The following is a 27,968-nucleotide window of genomic DNA, read 5'->3' on the forward strand; positions in this document are numbered from 1 at the left end:
TTTTTCGAACGAGTGAAAAACCACAAGCGCTGCTCTTAACATGCAGGAGTCACCTCCGATTTAACGGCGCGGCCTCGTGCGATCCGGCGCGACCGATTCGGAAATATAAAATTGACCGACGTGCTTACGACGCTCGGAAAAGCGATCCGCTCACACCTGGAAAGGACGAGGCAAAAGAAAATGTTCCCTTATCAGACAAACTTATGAGGAAGGCAATTATAAGGGAATACATTATTTGAACACGTTAACTAGTCATGGCTGCACATTACAGTGCGAGCAATCCAAAGTAGAAAAAGTTTCTGCGTGTCTGAGATATAAAGTGGAGCCATTATTCTAATGACGCATAATGCACAAACCAGATGCATTTCAGCAGGACAGCTGGCACCGCGGAATACTAACATGCTGAAACAGCGAAAACATTCAGCGCTCACAAACACAACCGGGAAATCAGCAGCCCTGGATTTTCCACTGTCCTTTGCAACAAGCGGTCCTCCACCACGTACATTCCTACAGTGAGGCTCTGCTTCGGTACGATCCACACCCCTCCAAAACAAATAAGCACTCTGAGCTCCCGTGCAGCACATCTGGGTTGAAGTTCGCTCGTGTGAAGCGCACCGACGCGGTCTGGGTCTGGGTCGTATTTGGGCCACGCGGGGTGACGCACGCGTAACTTTTTTTTGTTTCTTTTGGAAACGTCTCAATAACCTTTTGTGGTTCCTGCAGGAAAACAGGCCCTCAGCATTAACAAACCAGTGCTAATTAAACCATCAGTGGCCCAACGCCCAAATCCCGACACCATTTCATGTACTGAAACTTATATGCATCTCCATCTTCAGACACCTGTCTGCAGGTTATAAAGCCCTGTCTGCAGGTTATAAAGCCCAGTCTGCAGGTTATAAAGCCCTGTCTGCAGGTTATAAAGCCCTGTCTGCAGGTTATAAAGCCCAGTCTGCAGGTTATAAAGCCCAGTCTGCAGGTTATGAAGCCCTGTCTGCAGGTCATAAAGCCCAGTCTGCAGGTTATAAAGCCCTGTCTGCAGGTTATGAAGCCCTGTCTGCAGGTTATAAAGCCCTGTCTGCAGGTTATAAAGCCCTGTCTGCAGGTTATGAAGCCCAGTCTGCAGGTTATGAAGCCCCGTCTGCAGGTTATGAAGCCCTGTCTGCAGGTCATAAAGCCCTGTCTGCAGGTTATGAAGCCCTGTCTGCAGGTTATAAAGCCCTGTCTGCAGGTTATGAAGCCCAGTCTGCAGGTTATGAAGCCCAGTCTGCAGGTTATGAAGCCCTGTCTGCAGGTTATAAAGCCCTGTCTGCAGGTTATGAAGCCCCGTCTGCAGGTTATAAAGCCCTGTCTGTAGGTTATAAAGCCCTGTCTGCAGGTTATAAAGCCCTGTCTGCAGGTTATAAAGCCCTGTCTGCAGGTTATAAAGCCCTGTCTGCAGGTTATAAAGCCCTGTCTGCAGGTTATGAAGCCCAGTCTGCAGGTTATGAAGCCCAGTCTGCAGGTTATGAAGCCCTGTCTGCAGGTTATAAAGCCCTGTCTGCAGGTTATAAAGCCCAGTCTGCAGGTCATAAAGCCTGGTCTGCAGGTTATAAAGCCTTGTCTGCAGGTTATAAAGCCCTGTCTGCAGGTTATAAAGCCCAGTCTGCAGGTTATAAAGCCCAGTCTGCAGGTTATAAAGCCCAGTCTGCAGGTTATAAAGCCCAGTCTGCAGGTTATAAAGCCCAGTCTGCAGGTTATAAAGCCCAGTCTGCAGGTTATAAAGCCCTGTCTGCAGGTTATAAAGCCCAGTCTGCAGGTTATAAAGCCCAGTCTGCAGGTTATAAAGCCCAGTCTGCAGGTTATGAAGCCCAGTCTGCAGGTTATAAAGCCCAGTCTGCAGGTTATAAAGCCCTGTCTGCAGGTTATAAAGCCCAGTCTGCAGGTCATAAAGCCCGGTCTGCAGGTTATAAAGCCCAGTCTGCAGGTTATAAAGCCTTGTCTGCAGGTTATAAAGCCCAGTCTGCAGGTTATAAAGCCCAGTCTGCAGGTTATGAAGCCCAGTCTGCAGGTTATAAAGCCCTGTCTGCAGGTTATAAAGCCCTGTCTGCAGGTTATAAAGCCCAGTCTGCAGGTTATAAAGCCCAGTCTGCAGGTTATAAAGCCCAGTCTGCAGGTTATAAAGCCCTGTCTGCAGGTTATGAAGCCCAGTCTGCAGGTTATAAAGCCCTGTCTGCAGGTTATAAAGCCCTGTCTGCAGGTTATAAAGCCCAGTCTGCAGGTTATAAAGCCCTGTCTGCAGGTCATAAAGCCCAGTCTGCAGGTTATAAAGCCCTGTCTGCAGGTTATAAAGCCCTGTCTGCAGGTTATAAAGCCCAGTCTGCAGGTTATAAAGCCCAGTCTGCAGGTTATGAAGCCCAGTCTGCAGGTTATAAAGCCCAGTCTGCAGGTTATAAAGCCCAGTCTGCAGGTTATGAAGCCCAGACTGCAGGTTATAAAGCCCTGTCTGCAGGTTATAAAGCCCTGTCTGCAGGTTATGAAGCCCAGTCTGCAGGTTATAAAGCCCTGTCTGCAGGTTATAAAGCCCTGTCTGCAGGTTATGAAGCCCAGTCTGCAGGTTATAAAGCCCTGTCTGCAGGTTATAAAGCCCTGTCTGCAGGTTATGATACGGAGGGGTCGGTCTCCTCAGATCCAATGTCAAACTTGCACCTCCGAGGGTTACGTGTCCCCACGGGACCCTTCCGTGATACAGGAAAACAATGTCTGCTATCAAAACAGAGAGGTGTGAGGCCTCTGAGTGAAAGTACACACCTCTCTCTCGCTCTCTCTCTCTCACTCTCTCCCGCTGTCTCATTCTCTCTGTCTCTCTCCTCCCTCCCTTTCTCCAACGCCTTTGTGAGTGCCGCTAGTGTCAGAAATGGACTTTGCGATGATGGCGGACACCAGGAATAATCAGCAGCTGTGAGAGCAGCTCCACCAATCACAAAGTACGTTGGTAACAACCTACGAAACAAGGTGATTAGTGGATACTCTCTGCCCAGTTTGGCAATTCCTACATGTACCCAGGAAACAAAATCACTGTTGCTATTGTTCTGCTGGTTGTTACGGGAGACTGGTGGAGCTCCCCTCTGTTTTGTACAAGTGAGGTGTTATCCTGGCTCTCCTACTCATATGAGAATAACCCGGGTGGGCAACTCAATCTGAGGTAAACACAGGCCCGGGAAGTAGGAATGAACGCAGGGAATATTCAACGTAACTTACAGACAAGGGAGCTGGAGAGTGCCGTTCCACTGCTGGCACCTCATTAACAACACGGCAGACAGAAGGTCCTCTCGGCCACAGAAAGACACAATAAACGAACGAGAAGAAATAAATCCTTCAACTCCCCCACCCACCCCCCACCCCCCAAACTTGGAGAAAATAAAATCTGAAATCTCGGGGTATAAATAATGAAGAGCCGGACGCTTTAAAGGCCCGGGCCGGAGAGTCGAGTTCTCGAGGCGTCGTCTTTATGCCGCCGCGCTCTATAACGCTACCGCTCGGACCGCGGCTCTCATGCCGCCGTCTCTTGTGCTTTTCGGAGGTTGGACGCGCCGGAGATGCGAGCACCCAAGGCCGAGCGAGACTTCACGGGCGGCACCGGCAAGCCGAAAAAGCTCTCCGACCTCCGGCAGTTTCCTTCCGCGGCGGGCTAAGCGCTACAGACCTCCAGCAGTTTCCTTTCACGGCGGGTTAAGCGCTACAGACCGCCGGCAGTTTCCTTCCGCGGCGGGCTAAGCGCTACAGACCGCCGGCAGTTTCCTTCCGCGGCGGGCTAAGCGCTACAGACCTCCGGCAGTTTCCTTTCACGGCGGGTTAAGCGCTACAGACCGCCGGCAGTTTCCTTCCGCGGCGGGCTAAGCGCTACAGACCGCCAGCAGTTTCCTTCCGCGGCGGGCTAAGCGCTACAGACCTCCGGCAGTTTCCTTTCACGGCGGGTTAAGCGCTACAGACCGCCGGCAGTTTCCTTCCGCGGCGGGCTAAGCGCTACAGACCGCCGGCAGTTTCCTTCCGCGGCGGGTTAAGCGCTACAGACCTCCGGCAGTTTCCTTCCGCGGCGGGCTAAGCGCTACAGACCTCCGGCAGTTTCCTTTCACAGCGGGTTAAGCGCTACAGACCTCCGGCAGTTTCCTTCCGCGGCGGGCTAAGCGCTACAGACCTCCGGCAGTTTCCTTCCGCGGCGGGCTAAGCGCTACAGACCTCCGGCAGTTTCCTTTCACAGCGGGTTAAGCGCTACAGACCGCCGGCAGTTTCCTTCCGCGGCGGGCTAAGCGCTACAGACCGCCGGCAGTTTCCTTTCACAGCGGGTTAAGCGCTACAGACCGCCGGCAGTTTCCTTCCGCGGCGGGCTAAGCGCTACAGACCGCCGGCAGTTTCCTTCCGCGGCGGGCTAAGCGCTACAGACCTCCGGCAGTTTCCTTCCACAGCAGGTTAAGCGCTACAGACCGCCGGCAATGAGGCGATGCTTTCAAACGTGAACGGACGAAGAGAAGCACGAGCGTCGGAAACAGTAACTGAGCGAAAACAGCCAAGCCTCGAAGAGAGCGGCGTTCCTGCAGAAGTAGCGCGTCGCGACGTCACAGTGAAGCCCGGGACCGGGCCAACACCGCAAGAAAGGCTCGCGCTCTGCACATACAACGTGAAATTTAGCAAGAGTGAACAAAAAAAAAAAACACTAAGAGAACAGATCTACCAGAAGCAGTGGTGAGGAAGTTCCTTCCAAACGCTCAAGTTGGAGGGATGAGGTAGAGCTGGTGTGGAAATGTCAGTATGGGAAAAACACAAGCTGTGTGAAGGAGCGGAAGCAGAGAAGCAGGCTCTCAAGGAGGACTCGGCACCGAACCTTCATCTCCGCGCGGATCCCGGCCGGAGCGCGCGGTTAGGGCCGGGCCGCCTTCCCCCCGCTCGCACTCGCTCTCTCTCTCTCCCTGTGAACGCGCTGACTCGGCGGTTCCGCTCCGGAGCCTCTCTATCAGATTCCGCCACCGCCGCCGCCGTACCCTCGCGTAAAAAAACCGCTCGCGGCTCAGAGCCCCCCCCACCCCCGCCCCCCGTGCCCCACGGGCGCGCGACGCGGACGGGAGCGGTCGAAAGGGAGCGGGGCGGCCGGAGGGGAAACCGGAGGGAGGAAGAAGCCGGTCCTGTTGGTACGAGGAGGAGGAGTCCCGCGGCGGCGCTGAGCGACGCTCCCTCAGCGGGGGCCAGCCGGGGGACACCGGAGCGTTTCGCTGAGGCTGAACTCAGCCGCGCGAACGGCAGGAAGAACGGCAGCGACGCGCCTCGCCTCACACTCGGGACGCCAGCTCAGACAACAAAAAAAAAACCAAAGGGATGCCTATTGTCTCCTACATTTTAGCGAACAATGACTCTTTTTTCCCCCATAAGCTACTAATTAGAGGGGGGGGAAGCCTGGTATTTCCCCTTTTTTAGGGTAACCCCGACACCCCCGCTGAGTGGAGGAGAAATCCCCCTATGAATTTTAACAGTCCTTCTCTCAGACAAGCCCGTTCCGCTGCTTTAATCAGGATAAAATCACACCTCTGTGCTCAAACCTGCCCCCTCAAACGGGCGGGAGAGATCGCAGCGGCCGCGCCCGTGATGAAGAGGTACCGACGGGCCAACAGCAGGTCGTAACCGCAGACTGAGTTAAAGACTGGTTCATTCTGGGTATGCTGCAGGTAAGCTACCACACCTCCCTCACCTGCTCCTCACCCCCCCCCCCCCCCCCAAGCTCCTCGGCAGCGGCGGCGCGGTAACGTAGCGTAGCGGAGACGTACTTGCGACGCACGCGGAGGTGCAGAAGTCCACCAGCTGCTTGAGGAAGGAGAAGGCGCGGAGGACCCGGGCGGCCGCGCCGGGGCCGAGCTCCCCCTCCTCCCCGCGGCCCAGAGCCCGGTCCATGAGGCGGGCGCGGGAGCGGGAGCGGGAGCGGGAGCGAGCGGGACGGGCGCTCCGGAGAGAAACAAGCGCTGCCGAGTCCGAAAAGACTGCGCTGGAGCCAGCGCCGCCGCTGCTGCTGCTGCCTTCTGTCCCAGACTGAACCGCGTCTGCTTTTTCCTGCTTTCCGTGACGACGGGGAGGGGTGGGCGGGTAGTGGGCGAGTGGGGGGGGGGGGGGGGGGGGGGGTGTGGGTGGTGGTGTATGTTCCGCAAGGATTTTAGGAGAACCGCTGGCTGTGACTTCCACACAAACCAAAAGAAGTCTGAGAAGAGTTTTGAATCCAAAAGCCACAGGGGAGGACAGAGAACAAGGGAGCGAGAGAGAGAGAGAGAGAGAGAGAGAGAGGGGGGAGAGGGAGGGAGAGCAAGAAACCACTGAACTCATCCAGTGACCTCAGCATTGCTCAGTGTTTGAGAAAGATGCTGCAGAAAGCAGAAAACACCACAGACACGCACACATAAACACACACATAAACACACACTCACACACACACACACACACACACACACGCATTTGCGCACACACGCACACGCACACACACGTCAAGACATGTAAAAAGAAAAGCAACAGCAGGAACAATTAAACAAGACACACACAAAAAACAAATAGAAAAGAAAAAACACAGAAAAGGGGTATCAAGTCCTAACACAACAAGAGGGTAGGCTTACCAGGACAGTATGTTTCCAGGGTGGGATTCTTGGCAGGGGAGGAGGTGTGTGTTGGGGAGCCAAGCTCTGATTCTGGAATGCGAGGGCTCTCCACAAACTTTGCTTTCCGCAGGGGGGCTGGGAGCAGAGAACACACATACACACACGCACAGACAGGGAGACAAAGCGAGCGAGAGACAGAGACAGAGACAGAGAGAGAGAGACAGAGACAGAGACAGAGAGAGAGAGAGAGGGAGAGAGAGACAGAGACAGAGAGAGTGAGGGAGAGACAGAGACAGAGAGAGAGGGAGAGAGAGACAGAGACAGAGAGAGAGAGGTATGAAGAGAAGAGAAGGGGGAGAGAGAGAGGGGGTCATGAGCCAGGGCTGGAGCGAGGCACAGATGGAAATGCTTATCCGCGGTGCGTCAGGGACGGCTGGAGGGGGGGGGGGGGGGGTTGGACTCGGGTTACGCCGCTGCTGGCACGAGGCGGGGTTACCGCAGGGCCGGGGTCGCGGCTCTCTGACCCCCGCGCTCGCCTGCCGTCCGGAGCGAGAGGCGGCGCGGGCCGGGACGTCTCCAGCGCCGCGACCGAAGGTAAACATTACGACATCTTCACACGTGCAGCAGCCCGCCCTCGTTTCAGCGCTGATCCAGGATGAGCCGCGACGACCGCAGTCAACATGCGCGCGGTAAATGAGGCCGACGCCGAGGGGCCGTTTCACACAGCGAACATGCTGCGGTGCGCACGACTCTCCTCCTGCGACACATTCATGAATCACCCACACTGACCGAAATTCTGATCCTGATTAGCTAGCGAGTAGTTAGTCATATGAGCAAACCATCGTTAGCCACTGTCTGCTTCTTTTATAGCAAATGGCCAAATAAGGCAAGTACATTTCATAACAAGTGAGGTAGCCATGTAACTAGCCATCTGGCTAGCTTGTGATAACTAGCGCACGCTGTTGTTCCGCAATGCAAATGAACAGCAGACAGAACGGAATGCACTCGAGGACCGTGAGGCAAAGTGTTGGGGAGTGGCCCTGCAGGGGGGGACCAGAGCTCGCTGCTCCTCTGCAGGGGGGACCAGAGCTCACTGCTCCTCTGCAGGGGGGACCAGAGCTCGCTGATCCCCTGCAGGGGGGACCAGAGCTCGCTGCTCCTCTGCAGGGGGGACCAGAGCTCACTGCTCCTCTGCAGGGGGGACCAGAGCTCGCTGATCCCCTGCAGGGGGGGACCAGAGCTCGCTGCTCCTCTGCAGGGGGGACCAGAGCTCACTGCTCCTCTGCAGGGGGGACCAGAGCTCGCTGCTCCTCTGCAGGGGGATCAGAGCTCGCTGCTCCTCTGCAGGGGGGACCAGAGCTTGCTGCTCCTCTGCAGGGGGGACCAGAGCTCACTGCTCCCCTGCAGGGGGGACCAGAGCTCGCTGCTCCTCTGCAGGGGGGACCAGAGCTCGCTGCTCCTCTGCAGGGGGGACCAGAGCTCGCTGCTCCTCTGCAGGGGGGACCAGAGCTCGCTGCTCCTCTGCAGGGGGGACCAGAGCTCGCTGCTCCTCTGCAGGGGGGACCAGAGCTCGCTGCTCCTCTGCAGGGGGGACCAGAGCTTGCTGCTCCTCTGCAGGGGGGACCAGAGCTTGCTGCTCCTCTGCAGGGGGGACCAGAGCTCGCTGCTCCCCTGCAGTCCGTAAAGCTCAAAGTGCTGTGACTGTCACAGAACAGGTTAGAATGGACAGAGCACGGAAGGTCAGGCTGCTACCCACACCCACAGAGGTGGGACAGGTCCCCATTACTCTCAGCAATGTACACGCACACACACACACACATGTAAACACACACACACACACACACGCACATACACACACGCGTACACACACGCACACACACACGTACACATGTAAACACACACACACACACACACAAGCACGCGCACACACACACGTACACACACATATACGCCCACAAGCGCAGGGCCATTGATAGTCAAGCTGCTTACCGTTATAAGCAAGGATTTCTGTAAGAGATCACAAATTCAGACAGACACATCTGCAGTAGCCTACATTAGCAAAGGACAGTCCCCAGTTTTTCCACTGCATGCATTACGTAACAGAAAACCTTCTGTAAAATGTCTTTTTAGGAAAAGTCTCTTGGTGATGCCTCGACTGAATCGCCTCAGTGCTCGGGGCATTTTGGCAAAGCAAAGCTGAAAACCCGTGTTATAACACCATGGCAAGCCTCATTCCAGTAAACACAGACAGTACATTACAGGCATTTAGCTGACAATCTTACCCGGAGGGACTTACACAACTCTTACAAGGCATTTACATTGCATCCATTTATACAGCCGGATATATACTGAAGCATTGCAGGTTAGGTACCTTGCCCAAGGGTACAACGGAAGTGTCCAACCCAGGAATCGAACCTATGACCTTCAGGTTACAAGACTAGCTCCTTACCCATTATACTACACTGCCGTCTTGAGCCAGACAGTACCAAGCCGTGTAAATGCTCGGTGCTCCGTGGACACCCACGGACGGGACCGTGGCCTTGAGCGTCGATGCCTTCTTTCCGGACACTTCCGTCGGAAGTGAACAGATGCCCAGGCAAGCGGACCGGTGCTTCTAGCAGCAAAGCTGGACAGAGAGACACCCCCCCCCCCGAATGTTGGCGGGACGCAGACACGCAAAGCTGGGACGCCGTCGCAGTCCGGGCCGCAGGAGCGTTCTCCACCAATAGCATCGCTCCGAGAGACGCTGTGTTTGAGCGCAGGGCTGCAGCCACCTCGCTCACAGAGTTATGCAAACGCGTAAATAAATCACAGGATTATCCACCGTTCATTATCCGACGTAATGTGCTTCGGGAATCACCGTTTTATGTATATTTGCAGCGGGTCGGCTCGGGGGTAATATTATCATCCTCACAGCAGAGATTCTTTTTAAAGGAAGACTATTTAAGCCCAGTTTTTTTAGGACTGCTGTGTGTATCACTGAGAGGCGCGGCTGAGAAAACAAGCAGGCCCGGGGTTAGGGTTAGGGTTAGGGTTAGGGGCCCTGCTTTTGGCGCTCCGCCCACACCCCCCCTCCCCCCCCCCACCTTTCGGTAGAAATCTTGCATACTACTTGTGGGGCAGGTTCACTGAAACACACAGAGACGTACTGCAGGAACAGAGCGGCATCTGTCTGAGCATCCATAATACCCTGTCGACAAACGACGAAAGGCTCTGGGATAATTTTAAGCACGACGTGCGACATCAGAGGCCGCTCACCGGCTGCACCTCGCAGGCGACAGATGTCCACAGACAGGAGATGCGGCGGCCCTGTCAAATTATACGGCCCTCCCCTTATTCAGAGAGCCGATGCTACTCGAGTCTCGGGCAAAAAAAGTCACTATTTCTGCGGTTGCTGGCGGGGTTAATAAATGCACTCATGCTCTAGCTCCACCTCTGACACTCTGACACCCGTACGACATCATCACTCTGCGCCACTCAATAAGGCTGGTGTTATTTTTTGCTGGAGCTCTGTTCTGTGACGCTCCTGTAAATACACCCCTGACTGCTAAAGCGGGCTCTGGGTCTCGGACATTCCCCAGCTTGGCCTAATCGGGCTCAGCGCTCTCGGCCCTGGAAAGCCTCAGACGGCACGAACAGGTGTCAGGGAGAGCAGGTGCCGCGTGGAGCTCGCTCGCTCGCTCGCTCCCAGACAGCTGGAAGCGGGCTGCGCTTAGCCGCGGAGGACGCCGCCGCAGAGATCGCATCTGTATCCCGGAAGGCTTCATCCAATTACCTACAAGCTCCCCTCTGCTTCTCCGTTTCTATCTGCCGAGGGATCTCAGGATCGCAATCATTGAGTGTAAACGGCCTCGCTACATGTCTTGGGAAACACTCACGCTCCGTTTTTCCCCTATCCATGGGCATGTGACTGAGGGGAACTGCTGAGTTTGTTTGAGGAGAGTTGCTGGGTTCGGTTGAGGAGAATCACAGGGTTCGGTTGAGGAGAATCGCAGGGTTTGGTTAAGGAGAATCACAGGGTTCGGTTGAGGAGAGTCACAGGGTTCGGTTGAGGAGAGACTCAGGCTTTGGTTGAGGAGAGACTCAGGCTTTGGTTGAGGAGAGACTCAGGCTTTGGTTGAGGAGAGACTCAGGCTTTGGTTGAGGAGAGACTCAGGCTTTGGTTGAGGAGAGTCGCAGGGTTCGGTTGAGAAGAGCCGGAGGGTTCGGTTGAGGAGAGTCACAGGGTTCGGTTGAGGAGAGTCACAGGGTTCGGTTGAGCTGCGGTTTGCCCTGTGAGCGGTTCAGGCTTATGAGCAGAGTGAAAAGGGGAATGGAGGCTGAAGCCCTGATCAGCAGCAGCAGCATAGTCCCCATGCCTGCAATGCAGTAGCTTGAATCCCAGAGACTCTGGGGCTGCAGGGGAGGGGGGGGGGGGGGGGTGTGTTTTTCCCGCTGGCTGGCAGCAGCTAACCGGGTCTGCCAGCCGTTCCGTCCAACACCCCGGCCCCGGATCCACATCCTGTGTCCGCGTGACAAGACAGCTGGCGTGAAAGACAAGTCTGTCCTTTACCTCGCTCCGTCCATCGAACGTCGCTCAGACAGCGAGAAAAGGGTGCTGGCCCTTTAAGACGAGTACGCCCCGTGCTTCTGTTTGCCATTTTCACACATCTGCCTCCGGACAGCTGGAGTGTTGCGCGAAACAAGGGCACCCCAGCGGGGGGGTCGGGGCTGGCCTCAAGCCGCGGGGCTGGAGGGAACGTGCCGGGGTGCTCCGGGACGGGCGCGTGGTCCAGGTCGAGCCACGGCTTCGGACGGGCACGGCACAGAACTATCTGACAGCCATCCGGCGTCACGAACGCGGGAGTGTTAAGGGACCTGACCAGAGACAAGGTTTATAATTCCAGAGCGGTGCACTGCTGGCATCCTCATAGTAGGATTTTTATGGGGACAGGCCCGTGTGTGTTGCTATGTCTGCGGTAATATCTGGCCAAAAACAATGACTACACACCCCTTAACGTCCGAACTTCCTCCTTGCATAGATTTTGTGAATAAATAAAAAAAATTGTTAAAAAACAACCATATTCACAATAGGTGACGTAAAGTTAAAGAGAGAACAGGCCTAAGCATTTGATGGCTGTGGTGCCATGTGTGAACGAGACCTTGATGGCATTGAGCTCGAACAGTAATGACATTACAGCAGTACAGTTATATCCCCCCCCCCCCCCCCCCTCCCCTCCCCTCCCCTCCCCTCCCCTCCCCTCCCCTCCCCTCCCCTCCCCTCCCCCCCCAGGGCTATATTATGAGACAAATGAGAAGGTGGCAGCGGGCTCTTGGATCCGAGCCCCGGCCCGGGTTTCCGGCACGCTCCAGCGATGTGACGGGAAAGGTTACGGCCTTCGCCGAGACAGACTGCGCAACAGCAGGACGGATTCCGCGTCCCTCCGGAGAAACGGTCGCACCGCCTGACCCGCTCTTCCTGCCTCAACGCTCGGCTGCCCTTGACCGCTCGTTTTTTTTCTTCTTTCTTTCTTTTTGTACCGTGCACTTAAAAAGATTACAGGCGGCCGCCTGAGCGGGAAGACGAGCCCCAGGAGTTTTTCTGGCTTGTTAGCGAGACGCTAGCCTCCAAATTCTCTTCCGGGCTCCTCTGGCAGTTCAGCGTTCCTGCAGCGCACTTCTACAGACCTTCGCCGCCCCAGAAGGTACGGGCAGAAGGGTACGCCCATTGCAACCCGCTAACTCACATGGCAGAATTCCATGTTAAATGGAGTACGGATGCACGTGTCCACGATTTCCGGAAGTACGAGGGGGGTGGGGGTAACAATATTGAGCCAGGGGAAAAGACAGCGCTGTCGAGATCTCCCGGTCCCCTTTTTCGGCCCCGTTACCGTAGCGACAGAAAGAGAGGGCGGGGTTCCAGACGCCTCGGGGTTCGGAGCTTTCGGCTCGCGCGCTCCGCCCCAGCCTCGGGAGCGGAGACCGCGGGGAGGGAGGGGAGACGAGCCCGGGGCCGCTGCGCGCCGAACGTCAAACGCGCCGCCGCCGGTCACGGCCGAGTCACGCCTCAGCGGGTAAGGAACTGGGCCTTGTAACCGAAAGGTCGCAGGTTCGATTCCCGGGTAAGGACACTGCCGTTGTACCCCTGAGCAAGGTACTTAACCTGCATTGCTTCAGTATACATCCAGCTGTATAAATGGATACAATGTAAATGCTGTGTAAAAGTTGTGTAAGTCGCTCTGGATAAGAGCGTCTGTTAAATGTAATGTAATGTAATGCAATGACTGGAATCGAGGCAGCAGGATACGGGCCTCTGTTAAAAGTCGGCTTTTTCTAAAAAGCCTTTTTATTTGCCACTGCAGCTGTGCAGACTCTATACCGCCAAGGTGAAGTCTGAGCGATGCCTTGCATTTCAACACACAGGAATACAGAACACTGCAGCCCAGGAGGATGCAGGGGACATAACAGTGCTGGAAGAGGAGCCAGAGGTTACGGCGCTGCCTGAATCCTTTTCGACAGGGAACCTGTCTGCGTGTCCTCGTACGAGCCATTATGTAACAACGCAGTCTGCACCAACGTGTGCCACTGACTCCAGCCGTAACAGACTGAGCCAAAGCAGACACATAAAGATCGCATTTTTGGAAAGGAAAAAAAAAGCTGCTGTCATTCCAAAGAATAAGAAAAGGCCACACACCCCTCTCCCTTGGCCACACCCTCTCTCCTCCTCAGGAAGGGCACATTTCTGAATATAGCACCCCTCCCCCTTGGCCACGCCCTCTCTCCTCCTCAGGAAGGGCACATTTCTGAATAAAGCACCCCTCTCCCTCGGCCCACACCCTCTCTGTTTCCCTCAGGGCACCCTCAGCCCTGGAGACAGTGTGCGGTGGTGCCAGGGCAAACGGGGCACCAGAGTGAGCGTGAGAGGGGCGAAGCGGCTTCGCCGATGGGGGGGGGGGTGGTGGTGGTGGTAGCGCGTCACCAGCGGTGCCGCTTTCTCAGTCGGGCTGACAGCCTGACGGATGGCAGTGAGCAGAACCGCTCGGCTAATGAGCTTACGAACACACATGCATGCGCAGCTACGCAGAGCAGAAATAGAAACGGAGAGATACAATTAACTGGTAATCAAACAACTTATTTCTCTTCTCCTGACAACTGCAACAAAGGGCCCACCCCCACTGAAACAAAGTGCTGCGTTTCCTACACGGATCACCTGATACGGACGCAAACACCCACAAATTAAAGCCGACTTTAACCTCATATTCACCGTTTCATTTTAAACAGGATGTGCTGGAGTACAGAGCCAAAACAACAAGCCTTGTGTCACTGCGTGTATATATATAGAATACATAAATAATTATAATACACATAATTAATTTAGTGATAATATTAAACCGTTTTCATTTGGTCGCAGTGCTTATTATGAGGAATCGGGAAATGAAGATCCTTTCCACAAGCTCGTGTTTGGATCAGGAAACCGATAATGAAAGGTAAGCTCGGGATAATGCGTGTGGATCCGTCATCATCCACCTTCAAAGAAACAGAAATACATTAGCGCAGGGTTAGCCAAGGCAGGATATTAACTGAGACGAAACTTCTGCTCGGTCCACATATTCACCGCTCCGCGACGGACAGAACCGCAGTCCCCATCCCCTTCAGATTCCCTGGGTTCCCTGCGTCTACGGCATGGTCAGGGGGCCCCGCCATTTTGTACATATCAGCGATCCACACTTCATGTGTGTCAAAGGAGACATGAATGACTGAGTGCTACACGAAGCCCTTTTGCGTTGGGACGGCATGTCTGGTTACCAAAGCGGTGGTGGATCACAGAGTCATACACAAAAAAAATGCGCCAAACTTGGGCCTAGTCAAGTATGCCCTGTGTAATTCAGAAACTGTATTCTGTGATATACTGTGCTTAAGACACGGCATTCAAATGCATTTTTCAAGTACAGCCCTGACTCCTATTAAATGTGCTGAATGGAAGTTGAAAGAGTGCATCATCGTTCAAAGGTTTAGAGGCCATGTTGGGCGTGACTTTTGGACCGAGGACGAGACAACGCTTTCGCACATCCCTGCTGTACGTCAAAACCATTACTCAAATCTGAGCAGTAATCGAGCAATGCAATTTAAATTTAGGCTAAGCATGAAAAAAGCAGGGAGAAAGGCAGAAAGAAACGGGGCAAAACAATCACCTTTTGGCCATTTTGCGCGCGGCACTTAAACATAACATTTATTCTGACCTGCTCCGGAACACCGCGAGCTGAAAAAGAATCATTCATTCCATAAAGGTTCCTGAGGCAACTTGGTGATGAAAATGTTGGCTGTGATTTATTTATTCTCGTAAATAGCGTCCCGAAGCACTTGGAAAGATTGAAAATGTACATGACATTGCTCAGCCGACATACATGTGACGCGAACGGCATCGGTTTGCATCTTGGATCTCACGGACCTTTTATCAACGGACATTTCATCACCGTTCGTTTTTGAAAAAAATATTTAAATCTTACATTTATCGAAATAGCCACCTTTTGCAGTAACAATTGCTGGGCATATCCATGGCAATTTTTCTGTAAGAGCAGGCATACACTACATGACCACAAGTATCTGGACACCCCTTGGTCTGGGGCAGTTTTTCATTGATTGGGCTAGGCCCCTTTCCAGTGAAGGAAAATCCTAGTGCTACAGCATACAATCACATTCTAGACAATTCTGCGCTTCCCAAACAGTCTGGGATGGTCCTTTCCTGTTTCAGCATGGCAATGCCCCCAGGCACACAGCGAGGTCCATATAGAAATAGTTTTGTAAAGAATGGTGTGGAAGAACTTGACTGGCCTGTACAGAGCCCTGACCTCAACGCCATCCAACACCTTTGGGATCCCTGCAGCAATGCTTCAACATCTAGTATGAAGCCTTCCCAGAAGAGTGGAGATTGTTACAGTAGCAAACGGTGGACCAACTCCATATCAATGCCCATAATTTTGGATGAGATGTTGGATGTCAGGTGTGTAGTGTATGGTTCTGAATGTTCACAGCCAACATTGATGTAGACAGTCCCACAGATGTGCTGCATTTGTGAGTTGCTTCTGCCTGACCTTTCTGTCCAATATGTTCCAAACTAGCTCGATTTTACTTTTCTTGTTGGAAAATGGAAAAGAATTTCTTCACCCGTTTATTTAGCCAAATATAGTAGTCTTTTATGAACTTTTATGAACTTACTCTGAGTAAAAGATTCTTTTTCATTTCTGACTATTCACTTCTTGCCTTGTGCCATTTGAGGTTATTTGTTAAACTGCTTGATCACGTCATTATGAATCATCAAATGGGTACATTCCAAATTGCACAGGAGAAATTGGGGAAGTTGTGTCTTGACTTCTCTGCCTGTTTCTACAGCTTTTAACGACTCCCACTTCTCCCATGAGGTGGAATGCCCTGTCATAGCAGGTGGAATGCCCTGTCACAGCAACCGGTCCCTCCATGAAACACCTTCTCCCATGAGGTGGAATGCCCTGTCACAGCAGGTGGAATGCCCTGTCACAGCAACCAGTCCTTTCATGAAACACCTTCTCCCATGAGGTGGAATGCCCTGTCACAGCAGGTGGAATGCCCTGTCACAGCAACCAGTCCCTCCATGAAACACCTTCTCCCATGAAGTGGAATGCCCTGTCATAGCAGGTGGAATGCCCTGTCACAGCAACCAGTCCCTCCATGAAACACCTTCTCCCATGAGGTGGAATGCCCTGTCATAGCAGGTGGAATGCCCTGTCACAGCAACCAGTCCCTCCATGAAACACCTTCTCCCATGAGGTGGAATGCCCTGTCATAGCTGCCCTTCTGTCCCATGAAACACAGGACCCTCCCCTCCAGTAGAAACGAAAAAGGCAAGCGGAAAGCTCCCCCCCTGCGCGTGGCGGGACGTGACCGATCAGGGCCTACGGCAGCGCGCTCCACACACGGACCGGAGACGCAGCTGGCGGAGAGAAACGCCGCAGACCGGCGCTAATGGCAAACGAACGGGCGGATTACGCTGGATCCCGACAGCTGCGGCGCCGCAAACAGTTTGGCCATTGTTAAGACTGCGAGCAGCCTGCGTACGACGGAGGCCGTGAGCCGCTGGAGCTCCAGAGAGAGAGAGAGAGAGCCGCCGGCTCGCCCGCATTCGCCTCCCAGCAGATGTGTTCCCCGCTTTTTTCGCGAGCCGGCTCGTTATTTCAACTCCCTGCTTAATCTGAGACGGCTTCCGCGCGCTCCTCTTCCCGCTGAATTTATTTACTACCTCCCGGAAACCAGAAACCGTGACGCCACTGCGTGGTTTGCGGTCTTGAAGCATTAAAAAACGGCTTTCAAGCGCATGAAATGGTTTCCAAGGGGGTTTCAAAGACCGTTAATTACAGTCTGCTTCCATTCTGGCATCAACAAAGAAACGGCATAGGCGCGGGAAACAGACAGGAAATGAAAGCACACTGCTGCTGTTGCTCACCATAGAAAGACATAGAGGGTAGAGAGCAGTAAGGGGGGTATAGAAGACAAAATAGGGAGGGTATAAAGCAGGGGGAGGGGTACAAAGTATAAAATAGTGAGGGTATAGAGCAGAGGGGTATAGAGTATAAAATAGTGAGAGTATAGAGCAGAGGGGTATAGAGTATAAAATATGGACGGTATAGAGCAGGGGGGTATAGAGTATAAAATAGTGAGAGTATAGAGCAGAGGGGTATAGAGTATAAAATATGGACGGTATAGAGCAGGGGGGTATAGAGTATAAAATAGGGAGGGTATAGAGCAGAGGGGTATAGAGTATAAAATAGTGAGGGTATAGAGCAGAGGGGTACAGAGTATAAAATAGCGAGGGTATAGAACAGGGGGAGGGGAATAGAGTATAAAATGTGGAGGGTGTAGAACAGGGGGAGGGGAATAGAGTATAAAATGTGGAGGGTGTAGAACAGGGGGAGGGGAATAGAGTATAAAATGTGGAGGGTGTAGAACAGGGGGAGGGGAATAGAGTATAACATGTGGAGGGTATAGAGCGGAGGGGTATAGAGTATAAAACAGGGTGGGTATAACGCAGGGGGAGGGGTATAGAGTATAAAATAGGCCGGGTACAGAACAGGGGGTTATAGAGTCTAAAATATGGACGGTATAGAGCAGGGGGGTATAGAGCATAAAATAGGGAGGGTATAGAGCTGGACGTGTGGAGGGTGCGGAATACGAGTTGAGAAGTGTGCAGAGGGATATATGCTGGCACGTAACAATAGTAGCCACAGACGTGGCAGCAGGCCCCGGTTGTCATGGCAACGTGGGAGAGTGGAAACAGCAGGCCCTCGTCCTCCCTTTGTGTTCCCGACGGCAGGAGTAAACACAGCCCTTCTCCCCCACCTGCTAGTCCTCAGGAGCCCGCTTGTGTTCCGACTGGACACACGCACACCTTCGCATAAACGCACTACAAAAAAAAAAAAAACACCAAAAAAAAAAAAAAAACTAAAAAAAAAAAAAAACCCAATTAGCCAAGATAATCACCTGGGCACGTACCACCGAGCAAGACTCGAGATTTACAGGTGATCAACGGCGTCGCGCCGGGGACCCGTTTCCATCGCCTGTATCACTGTACCTAAGAGAAGAGCACTTAAGTGTGCTGTTGCGTTTCCATACACACAGGCTCGCTTGTTGCGCGCACGCCGCAGGTGCGACTTTGTGTTCGTCTACATTTTACCGCTAGACTGAAGCCACGGTGTGACAATCTGCCATATGCTCACGCGAAAGCCTTGGAGACGCTCGGTCACCGCGGGCTCAAAATGGGGGACTCTGGGGGAAGACGACAGCAGCACAATGGCACAATTCAATTACCGTGGGCTAGCGCGGTATGCCCGAGACCTATTTACAGCCTTGTGAGGATTGGGCCGCCGTAACTCCAGTCTGTGTTGCGGAAATAGGAAATACCCACGTGACCGTCATTGAGTTAAAAAGGATCATGGTAAATGGTAAATGGACTGCATTTATATAGTGCTTTTATCCAAAGCGCTTTACAATTGATGCCTCTCATTCGCCAGAGCAGTTAGGGGTTAGGAGTTAGGTGTCTTGCTCAAGGACACTTCGACATGCCCAGGGCGGGGTTTGAACCGGCAACCCTCCGACTATCAGACAATCTGTCTTACCTCCTGAGCTATGTCGCCCCCATATGATCATGGGTTCTACATAGTAAAATGTGCTTTTATTTCAGGCCAGGGTTTAAAAACAAGAGCAGCCCGCTTGCCTGGGGCAGGTAAACCTTCTCGGCTGCTTGCGCATCAGGTGAATGAAGATTCGGCGCTACTTCACAATTCACTTCTTTCAAATCTCCATTTGGCACTGCTAACATAGCACAGGAAAAAAAACAAAATTTAGGTCTTGCTGGTTATTAAGACCACCGACCAATCAAACATTTGGAACACGAGTACAACAGACTGTTGACCAATAGAAAGTACGGTATCAAAGATTTACGAAACACACAGCAATGACCAACTGGACACAGCATACATTTTTGAGGGTGAGGCTAAACCAACAATGCATTGTTAATGGGCACATAGGGCAGGCAACCTTATTAATACTGTTTATTTTCACATCTTACACAAATTCATTAACAGCTATCATCAGTGTGTTCTGACTCGCCCCATTAACTGCGCTAATGTTAATAAAACACTAGTAGGCTACTTGCCCTATTTTAAAAATGTTGTTAATCTCGCTGGCTAGCTAGTCGGTACAAGATAACATTAGTAAGTAAAAATGTTACTACGGAGGCCTTGTGTTTTTTAATGCACTTTATGTTATAGCGAACATATATTAGGGCAAGCAGAAGTTAAATTTGAGCAATCAAACGAACATACCAACTTGCGCAACCAAACTTGTGTGAGAACGCATTAACGCTGCACCTTATTTAATGCATTTTTAAGAACTTCACAGCCTAACCTGAGGCAGACTAAATAATAGCCTAATAAGCAAGTGTACTCGATAGAAAAATAACATTTTGGGTCATATCTCTCGTATAGTCTTGATTGTAGACACTCAATATGACAGAGATAGAGCTGGACGTATGAGGCTTATCCACTGTATAGTACAAGAGGCAGCCAACCGGCCAGGCCGATAACCCAGCGCCAGAGCTGTTTGTTTGGCTCAACGATCACAGCCAAGCCAAATTCTGCACAGACCACGACAAAGTCAAACACCCACCCCAGGCTTTTTAAACTCAACCCAACCGCCGCCCGAGGTTGCCGCCATCGAAATCCAATAACGGCAACGGAGAAAATGAATCATGTGTGCATGGCAGCCTGCCTCTGCTTCCCTGACCTCACCTTGGCACACTTTGCCTTCACCTTTGCATACGACCTTTCCCTATGGCTTTTGCACATCCTTCAGCACAATGGAAGCAGGATTCCTATTATGAAGACTGAAAAGGAGGATGAATGTATTTTTTAAGGTTAAGGTAGCTTTAAACTAGTCAGTCAGGGGTGGTTAAATTGATCTGGATCAGCTGTGTGAAAAGAACCCAGAACACCTGGTTGACGGCAGGGTGCCCCCTCCCCATTGGCTGGGGCTAACACACAGGCTGCAGGCGGGGATGCTAGGGTGCCCCCTCCCCATTGGCTGGGGCTAACACACAGGCTGCAGGCGGGTATGACAGGGTGCCCCCTCCCTATTGGCTGGGGCTAACACACAGGCTGCAGGCGGGGATGCTAGGGTGCCCCCTCCCCATTGGCTGGGGCTAACACACAGGCTGCAGGAGGGTATGACAGGGTGCCCCCTCCCTATTGGCTGGGGCTAACACACAGGCTGCAGGCGGGGATGCTAGGGTGCCCCCTCCCCATTGGCTGGGGCTAACACACAGGCTGCAGGCGGGGATGACAGGGTGCCCCCTCCCCATTGGCTGGGGCTAACACACAGGCTGCAGGCGGGTATGACAGGGTGCCCCCTCCCCAATGGCTGGGGCTAACACACAGGCTGCAGGCGGGTATGACAGGGTGCCCCCTCCCCATTGGCTGGGGCTAACACACAGGCTGCAGGCGGGTATAACAGGGTGCCCCCTCCCTATTGGCTGGGGCTAACACACAGGCTGCAGGCGGGTATGACAGGGTGCCCCCCCTCCCCATTGGCTGGGGCTAACACACAGGCTGCAGGCGGGGATGCTAGGGTGCCCCCTCCCCATTGGCTGGGGCTAACACACAGGCTGCAGGCGGGGATGCTAGGGTGCCCCCTCCCCATTGGCTGGGGCTAACACACAGGCTGCAGGCGGGGATGACAGGGTGCCCCCTCCCTATTGGCTGGGGCCAACACGCAGGCTGCAGGCGGGGATGCTAGGGTGCCCCCTCCCCATTGGCTGGGGCTAACACACAGGCTGCAGGCGGGTATGACAGGGTGCCCCCTCCCTATTGGCTGGGGCTAACACACAGGCTGCAGGCGGGGATGCTAGGGTGCCCCCTCCCCATTGGCTGGGGCTAACACACAGGCTGCAGGCGGGTATGACAGGGTGCCCCCTCCCCATTGGCTGGGGCTAACACACAGCGTGCGTGTACAGCGTCCCTGCAGGACCTCCAGCGCATGACTCAGCTGCAGAGGTGCAGATGCTCGTGGGCAGGGGCCAGACGCAGCCTTTCGCATCTCCACATCTCCCGCCTCCTCCTCCTCCTCCTCCTCCTCCTCCCGCTCCGGCCTCAGCGGTAACAGCCCGGGGCCGCCGCAGGTCGGCGCGGCGGCGTGGGCGTCGACACGGCGCGGCGGGCGAGAAATCTGGACGCGCGCTCCGCCCGGAGACGCGAGAAACAGAGCCGTCCGACGAGCGCCTCGCTCGGCTGAAACACGGCCCTTAGAGCCGAACGGGGGCCTGAGAAAGCCCCTCCCCTCCCTCACCCGCGGCCCGGCTCCACTGAGCGCGTGCGTGTTCACGGCCTCCGTCGGGCCGCTCCTCTCCGCTCCGCTCCAGTCAATCACGCCGCCTGGCCCCGCCCACGGCACGGCGTCGCTCCGACCTCTGACCTCTGACCTCTGACCCGCGTCATCTGCCGCGCCGCCGCCGCCACCGCTGGTCTGGCTGCCAGGCATACCTCCGCTCCTCTCTGGGGCCCCCCCTGTCGCTCCTGACCCCGCCCACCCCCACCCCCAACCCACCCATCCGCAAACCACACCCCGCTGTCAATCACGGCTCGAGGGCGGAGCATCGGGGCGGCCCGCCTCCGCAGTGCTAAAACTGCGTCCTCATCCTGCCGCCATGCTGACAGGAAGTGTGTTTTGACGAGCGGCCCGAAGGGAACAGAACAGCAGAAACGGTACAGACTGCCCTCGCTGTAACACCCCCACCACGATAAGGGCCACGGTATTCATATTCAACAGAAGCGTTTGACGTGAGAACAGAAAACACCGCTCCTCTCTGCGGGGTTGTTCTGTGCAGAAGTAAGACGCAGGGAAAGCCATGCTACTACCTTGGTCAGAGGCCTGCGAACGGGATCTCACAAAATAAACCGGCGGCAGTGTGGCACAGCGGGTAAGGAACCGGGCCTTGTAACCGAAAGGTCATAGGATCGATTCCTGGGTAGGACGCTGCCGTTGTACCCTTGAGCAAGGCACTTAACCGGAATTGCTTCAGTATATATCCAGCTGTATAAATGGATACATGGAAACGTAAAATGTTATGTAAAAGTTGTGTGAGTCACTCTGGATAAGAGCGTCTGTTAAATGTAATGTAATGTACGTGGCGACGCCATGGAAACGTTCCTGTGCCTATAAATACAGGCGCGTACCCGCTGACCGCTCGAGGCGCGGCTGGAACAGCAGACACGTCCAGCGGCCGTTAAGAAGCCGTCGCCCGGGCGGCGTCTGCGTGCTGTACGGGGCCGATTACGAGCGGAGGCGTTGCGCGGGGCGACCCGGCGTTTTATGACGTAATCCATCAGGCCGGCTGACGGCGGGGTTACGGGCGCGTGGCGCGGCGGGATGGGGGGGGGGGGTCGGGGGGGGGGAGTTGAACTATGCGGTTGTTCCCTGCACTTGGACCGGTACTTCTCTCTAGGGTTTTCAACACACTTGTGCCTGGTTATGGGTATACACTTTTTTGTACGTCGCTCTGGATAAGAGCGTCTGTCAAATGCCTGTAATGTAATGTAATGTAATGTCATGGGGGAGAGGTGCAGCGTGCAGTAATCCCGCCGCCGGGGATGTTAGCGGTGTGCCGCGGGCTTCAGGGCCCGGCTTTTTCCAGAACAATCCGTATCGCAGAGAGAGACGACCATCCTCGCCCGCACCGCGGAACCTGGGTCCCGACTCCCGCTACCGCCGGCGAAGGGCAGCAAGCAGGCGCGCCCGCCGCCGCTCTGGCCTTCGATTGGACGTCGACAGGAGCCAATGGCATGTCCCCACCCCCCACGCTGCCCCACCTGCTTTCCCGTAGTTGTTCGTGCCGCTCGCTGTAAGGTTGAGAGATCCCTGCAGCGTCCCCCCGCTGAGGAAGGTCAGGCGCACGCACGCGGGAAATATTTATGACATCATCAACATGAATCACAGACGCACGTATCAGCACTTCCTCTGACAGTGAGCTGGGGACACAGGCGTAGGCCTGGCGGTGGGGTTTGATGACATCACGGCAGAGGGGAAGGCGCTGAGCTGCAGAGAAGGAGGCTCCGCTTCCCAGCCCTGTCAGCAGCTCCTCCATTATAGATCTGCGATTAGATCCCAGGTTTTAATCCGGACTGCAGCTGCTACGGTTACGCCAGACCCAGGTGCCTTAGATACTCCAGACTCAGGTGCCCTAGTTACCCCAGGCCCAGCTGCCCTAGTTACCCCAGGCCCAGCTGCCCTAGTTACCCCAGACCCAACTGCCCTAGATACCCCAGACCCAGGTACCTTAGATACTCCAGACCTGGCTGCTATGGTTACCCCAGGCCCAGCTGCCCTAGATACCCCAGACCCAGCTGCCCTAGTTACCCCAGGCCCAGCTGCCCTAGTTACCCCAGGACCAGCTGCCCTAGAAACCCCAGACCCAGGTACCTTAGATACTCCAGACCCAGCTGCCCTAGATACCCCAGACCCAGCTGCCCGTTACCCCAGACCCAGCTGCCCTAGTTACCCCAGACCCAACTGCCCTAGATACCCCAGACCCAGGTACCTTAAGCCGCGTTTCCACCGCAGGAACTATACCCCGGAACTAGGAACCTTTTGAGGAACTCAGTGCGTTTCCACCGCAGGAACTAGGGTCTAAATTTAGTTCTGGGGGCTTTGTTTTACCCCCCAAAACGTTCCTGCTCGGGGGGTAGTACTTTCCGAAAGTACAGGAACCTTTTGGGTGGAGCTTGCAGCGCTGAACATTTCTGATTGGTCGAGTACTCGTAGCATTTGTGTTGTATTTATTTTCCGCCATTACCCGCCATGTTTGAAAATATGCAGCGGCAAACCAATTTATTTTCATAATAACAAATCAAACTTGTATGTTATGCGGCGCAGTAGCCTACTTTTGGTTATAGCCTGTCAACGTCTTGGAATTATAACGTGTGCTCTTCTGTTCTTTTCTTGCTTTAGTATTCGTTTTATAAAATGCTAAGCATTCGTGCTGGGACAGCATATTACGTAGGCTACCAAAACATTCAAACGGATTAATTCGGTTGCTGAATATTTTCTTCCGGATTTTCTTTGTTAGCCCGTTGTAATTGACTCAAAACGTTTGATACAGTTATGTGAGGTATGCGGTAGTTCTGCATAATTAACATTGGTGATACAGTACAAGCAAACTGGAAATCACCTTCCGCACTTTTTATCCGGGTAAAATAACAGGTTAATTCTAGTAATCTTCCCTTTAGCTTTTTCAGACTGCCGTAATTTTACTCATTTTTACTGCCATTTTTCAATTCCACGAAAAGACCAGGAAGACTATGGACTCATTTATGGTGCATGGTTCGCATCTGGAGGGCACACTTCGCTGCTCGGCTAGCAGTAACTTCGAAGGAAAGCAAACGGTGGCTGTACCACTACTAAAATTACATTTTCACGCAAGTCCGAGTTTTCGTTCTATTCTTGTCATTTTGCGATTAGCCTATATGGAATTGACGACGAGAAAGTAATAAAACAGCAAATTGTTTACAACGTGTGCATGTTTTCTGCTGTTAATGAATGTGTTTGAGAGGATATATGAAAATCAATAAATACAAAAGTAACCATATATAGTCATTGTTGGTAACCCGTTGTATATAAGTGGAATAAACCCCTCCGGGCTGTCCCGTTTATTAGAAAATAATGTAGGCTACTTCGGTGGTAGTATGGGGTTACAGAAGAAATCATATGAGATGGACCGACGACAAATGTCAGTGGGCTAATTTGCCTAATCTTCGCGGTACTTTAGACCCCGGTGGAAACGCAGACAACCATTGGCTGAAGGAACCTTTTAGTTCCTGGTAAAGTAGTTCCTGGGACTGAAAGTTCCGGGTAATTTTGGTGGAAACGCGGCTTTAGATACTCCAGACCCAGCTGCCCTAGTTAGCCCAGACCCAGCTGCCCTAGAAACCCCAGACCCAGCTGCCCTAGTTACCCCAGACCCAGCTGCCCTAGTTAGCCCAGACCCAGCTGCCCTACGTACCCCAGACCCAGCTGCCCTAGAAACCCCAGACCCAGGTACCTTAGATACCCCAGACCCAGCTGCCCTAGTTACCCCAGACCCAGCTGCCCTAGTAACCCCAGACCCAGCTGCCCTAGAAACCCCAGACCCAGCTGCCCTAGAAACCCCAGACCCAGGTACCTTAGATACCCCAGACCTGGCTGCTATGGTTACCCCAGACCCAGCTGCCCAAGTTACCCCAGACCCAGCTGCCCTAGTTACCCCAGACCCAGCTGCCCTGGTTATCTCAGGCACACCAGCTCTACATACCCCAGACACAGGTGCCTTAGATACCCCAGACCCACTTGCCCTAGTTACCCCAGACCCAGCAGGGGCACGGTGCAAGAGATGCATCACTCATCGCCTCGTTCACCTGGACCAGTACACCTGGACCGGGGGTCACCGGTCATCTTACTGAGGGGAGTGTCATTTCATGAATGAGGGAAACCGTATATCCTACTCACCAACTCCCCAATACAAATCTTCCAGAAAGTTCTCAAACTTCTTTGATGCAAGAAAAACTCCGGGGCTGGCAATGCACTAACTGAATTTTTGTTTCCCTCGTCAGAAAACTGTGGGCCATTACTGGTGCACTGCGCATTCACACAGAGCTTACGCACCCAGGGGAACCCGCAGTGAATTTCCCCTCGTCGCTGTGAAGCGCTTCCAGACCACGAGATGAAGAAAGCTCGACGTGAACGCACCGCGGGGTGGAAGCGCGCACAGACCGGGCCACAGGAAGAGGGGGCAGATGAGAGGCAGAAGACTGAAGCGTGAAGGCGTGTGCTGTGGAAAGGTGAATGAAGCCCCGCTCTGGCATTCTGAGAGCTCCTGCAGGAACAGATGTTCCAGTGACACACCTGCCAGGCTCAGGCTGGGGGAGGGGGGGGCTGGGGGGGGGCTGGGGGGGGGTCGAGTCTGCCACAGCGGGGGTGAGAATACTCACGACACAGAGGAAAACACTCCGCAACTCGACAGATCCCAAACTTCAACAAACAAGCGCGCAGCTGCCGTTCACAACTTTTAAAACTGCTTTTACAATTAGGGATCAAGCTTCAGAACGAGACAAGCGCAAACACGGAATTATATCCATCATTTGTTTATTATATTATACACATGCTAATGAGTTGCCTCGGATAGTTTTAAATGAGGGATAAAAGCATCGTATCCCTTAAACTGCCACAGCAAGTAAAACTGAGACGAGGTCTGCGCTGCAATGAAGGAATGCAGCGTCGAATCAAAATTCATCCGCGAGCAAAAAAAAAAAGCAAAAAAAATGATGAGAAAGCGCTACGCTTCCCAGCGGTTTTTTTTTTCCCTCAGACTTCCTTTTTTATTCCATTTGCTTGATGAGTTCGTTTGATTGGCTGGGAGAGACGCGTCGAGTGGCCCCGCAGTTAGATTTATTAAACGTGCACTTATCCGATTCAAACTCTCCACCCCTCCCCTCCTCCCTCCCTCCCTCCCTCCCTCCCTCCCTCCCTCCTCCTCCTCCTCCTCCTCCTCCTCCAGGCCGTTCTCTCTCTCAGCCTTCATCAGTCGCACGTGTCCGACGCAGGGAGCCGCTTCCCGGCACAAACGCTCAATTCCGCCGAAACGGAATTGAGGTATCATTAGACCCGGGAACCGAACCGGCCAAACGCATCGGCGCGTCGCGTTTAACGAAACGCGCGATTTTCACGTCGCCTTAGTTTCCGCGTTTCCATGATCCTGGTTGCTGCAGCAGAAAAAAAACTGTACCATAGAATTCACACGATACAGATACTTGGGGGGGGGGAGGAGTGGTAGCTGGCAACGGCACGGGCTCTGTAGCTTGACAGCATTCTCCATCATCCAGCAGGAATATTTACCGCTGTTTTCTTTTTACTGCCCCACATTCCTTTATTCAGAAATATACTGAAGCTATATTTTTTCATACGCTGTGAGTAAAATAAAAGTGGAAATGGCAGGACGCTCAATATCAGACCGGCGGGGTCCGTCCACACGGACCAGAACAGCGCCTGCAGCCCAGCAGCCTGCGTAACAGACCGGTGAGAGAAACAGGATGAACGATGGCGCGGTTGCGACGGACGAGGAGCGGGACGCGCGGAAGCGTACGCGGCGCGACACGGGGAGGCAAACCGCGCGAGGCTAGGCGGTCCCTCCCGAACCCCCCCGACCGTTCACCAAAGACCCTTTCACCCCGGGGGCGGATGCACGACGACCCTGCAGTCCAGCCTGTCTTCCTCAAGCAGTCGCTGAATACAGTCTTAAACCTGATCGATTCCACTCAATTCAATTTCATTTGCATGGCGCTTTTTACAGAGAACTGTCACAAAGACGCTAAGCTAGATGCTACAGACTAGCAAGCCAAGAAACAAAAAGAGCAAAAAGAGCAAAGAGAGCAAACACCAGGCCTGAAACCCCCCAAAATAGCAAGCACATGAGGTAAAGTCGCGAGAAAAAATGATTCGGAAGAACCTCGAGAGGAACCCGAATATAGAGGGGGGAGCCCATCCTCCACTGGCTAGCCTGGTGTAAAGTAGCGGTAGAATGGAACGCAGCAGAAATGCTACAAAATTGGTTTATTTGCAGTGACAGATCGACAGGTTTATCGACAGGCTGCCGCTTCACCTCGACCAACGTCCGGCTCTCCAAACGGTCCTCCCAAATGTCTGATTCGCCGTCTGACAGCGTCTTCAGCGCTGGGACATAATTCACATTTCACAATCAGCCAGTTTAATGAAAACGCACAGACGTGATGCTCGCGCTTCGACCAGAAACCGTTTGCCTCTTTGATTAACGCT

The 27,968-nt window shown here is 53.6% G+C and overlaps 1 protein-coding gene across 14 annotated transcripts in view; it reads right to left on the minus strand.

Annotated features, from left to right (window-relative positions):
- Positions 1-27,968, minus strand: part of tanc2b (tetratricopeptide repeat, ankyrin repeat and coiled-coil containing 2b) — a 243,509-nt gene that overhangs the window by 64,779 nt on the left and 150,762 nt on the right. For 10 of the 14 annotated variants that reach the window (XM_035405991.1, XM_035405993.1, XM_035405989.1 and 7 more), the window contains one exon: positions 6,624-6,740. The exons of 3 other annotated variants lie outside the window; for them this stretch is intronic. In XM_035405991.1, the coding sequence (XP_035261882.1) occupies positions 6,624-6,740 (117 nt within the window). Of the gene's footprint in view, positions 1-5,792; positions 5,947-6,623; positions 6,741-27,968 lie in introns of those variants that run through there. One more of the 14 variants, XM_035405996.1, reaches the window with a different exon arrangement.

Source organism: Anguilla anguilla, chromosome 2 (assembly GCF_013347855.1).
Source record: "Anguilla anguilla isolate fAngAng1 chromosome 2, fAngAng1.pri, whole genome shotgun sequence".
Lineage (NCBI taxonomy): Eukaryota > Metazoa > Chordata > Actinopteri > Anguilliformes > Anguillidae > Anguilla > Anguilla anguilla.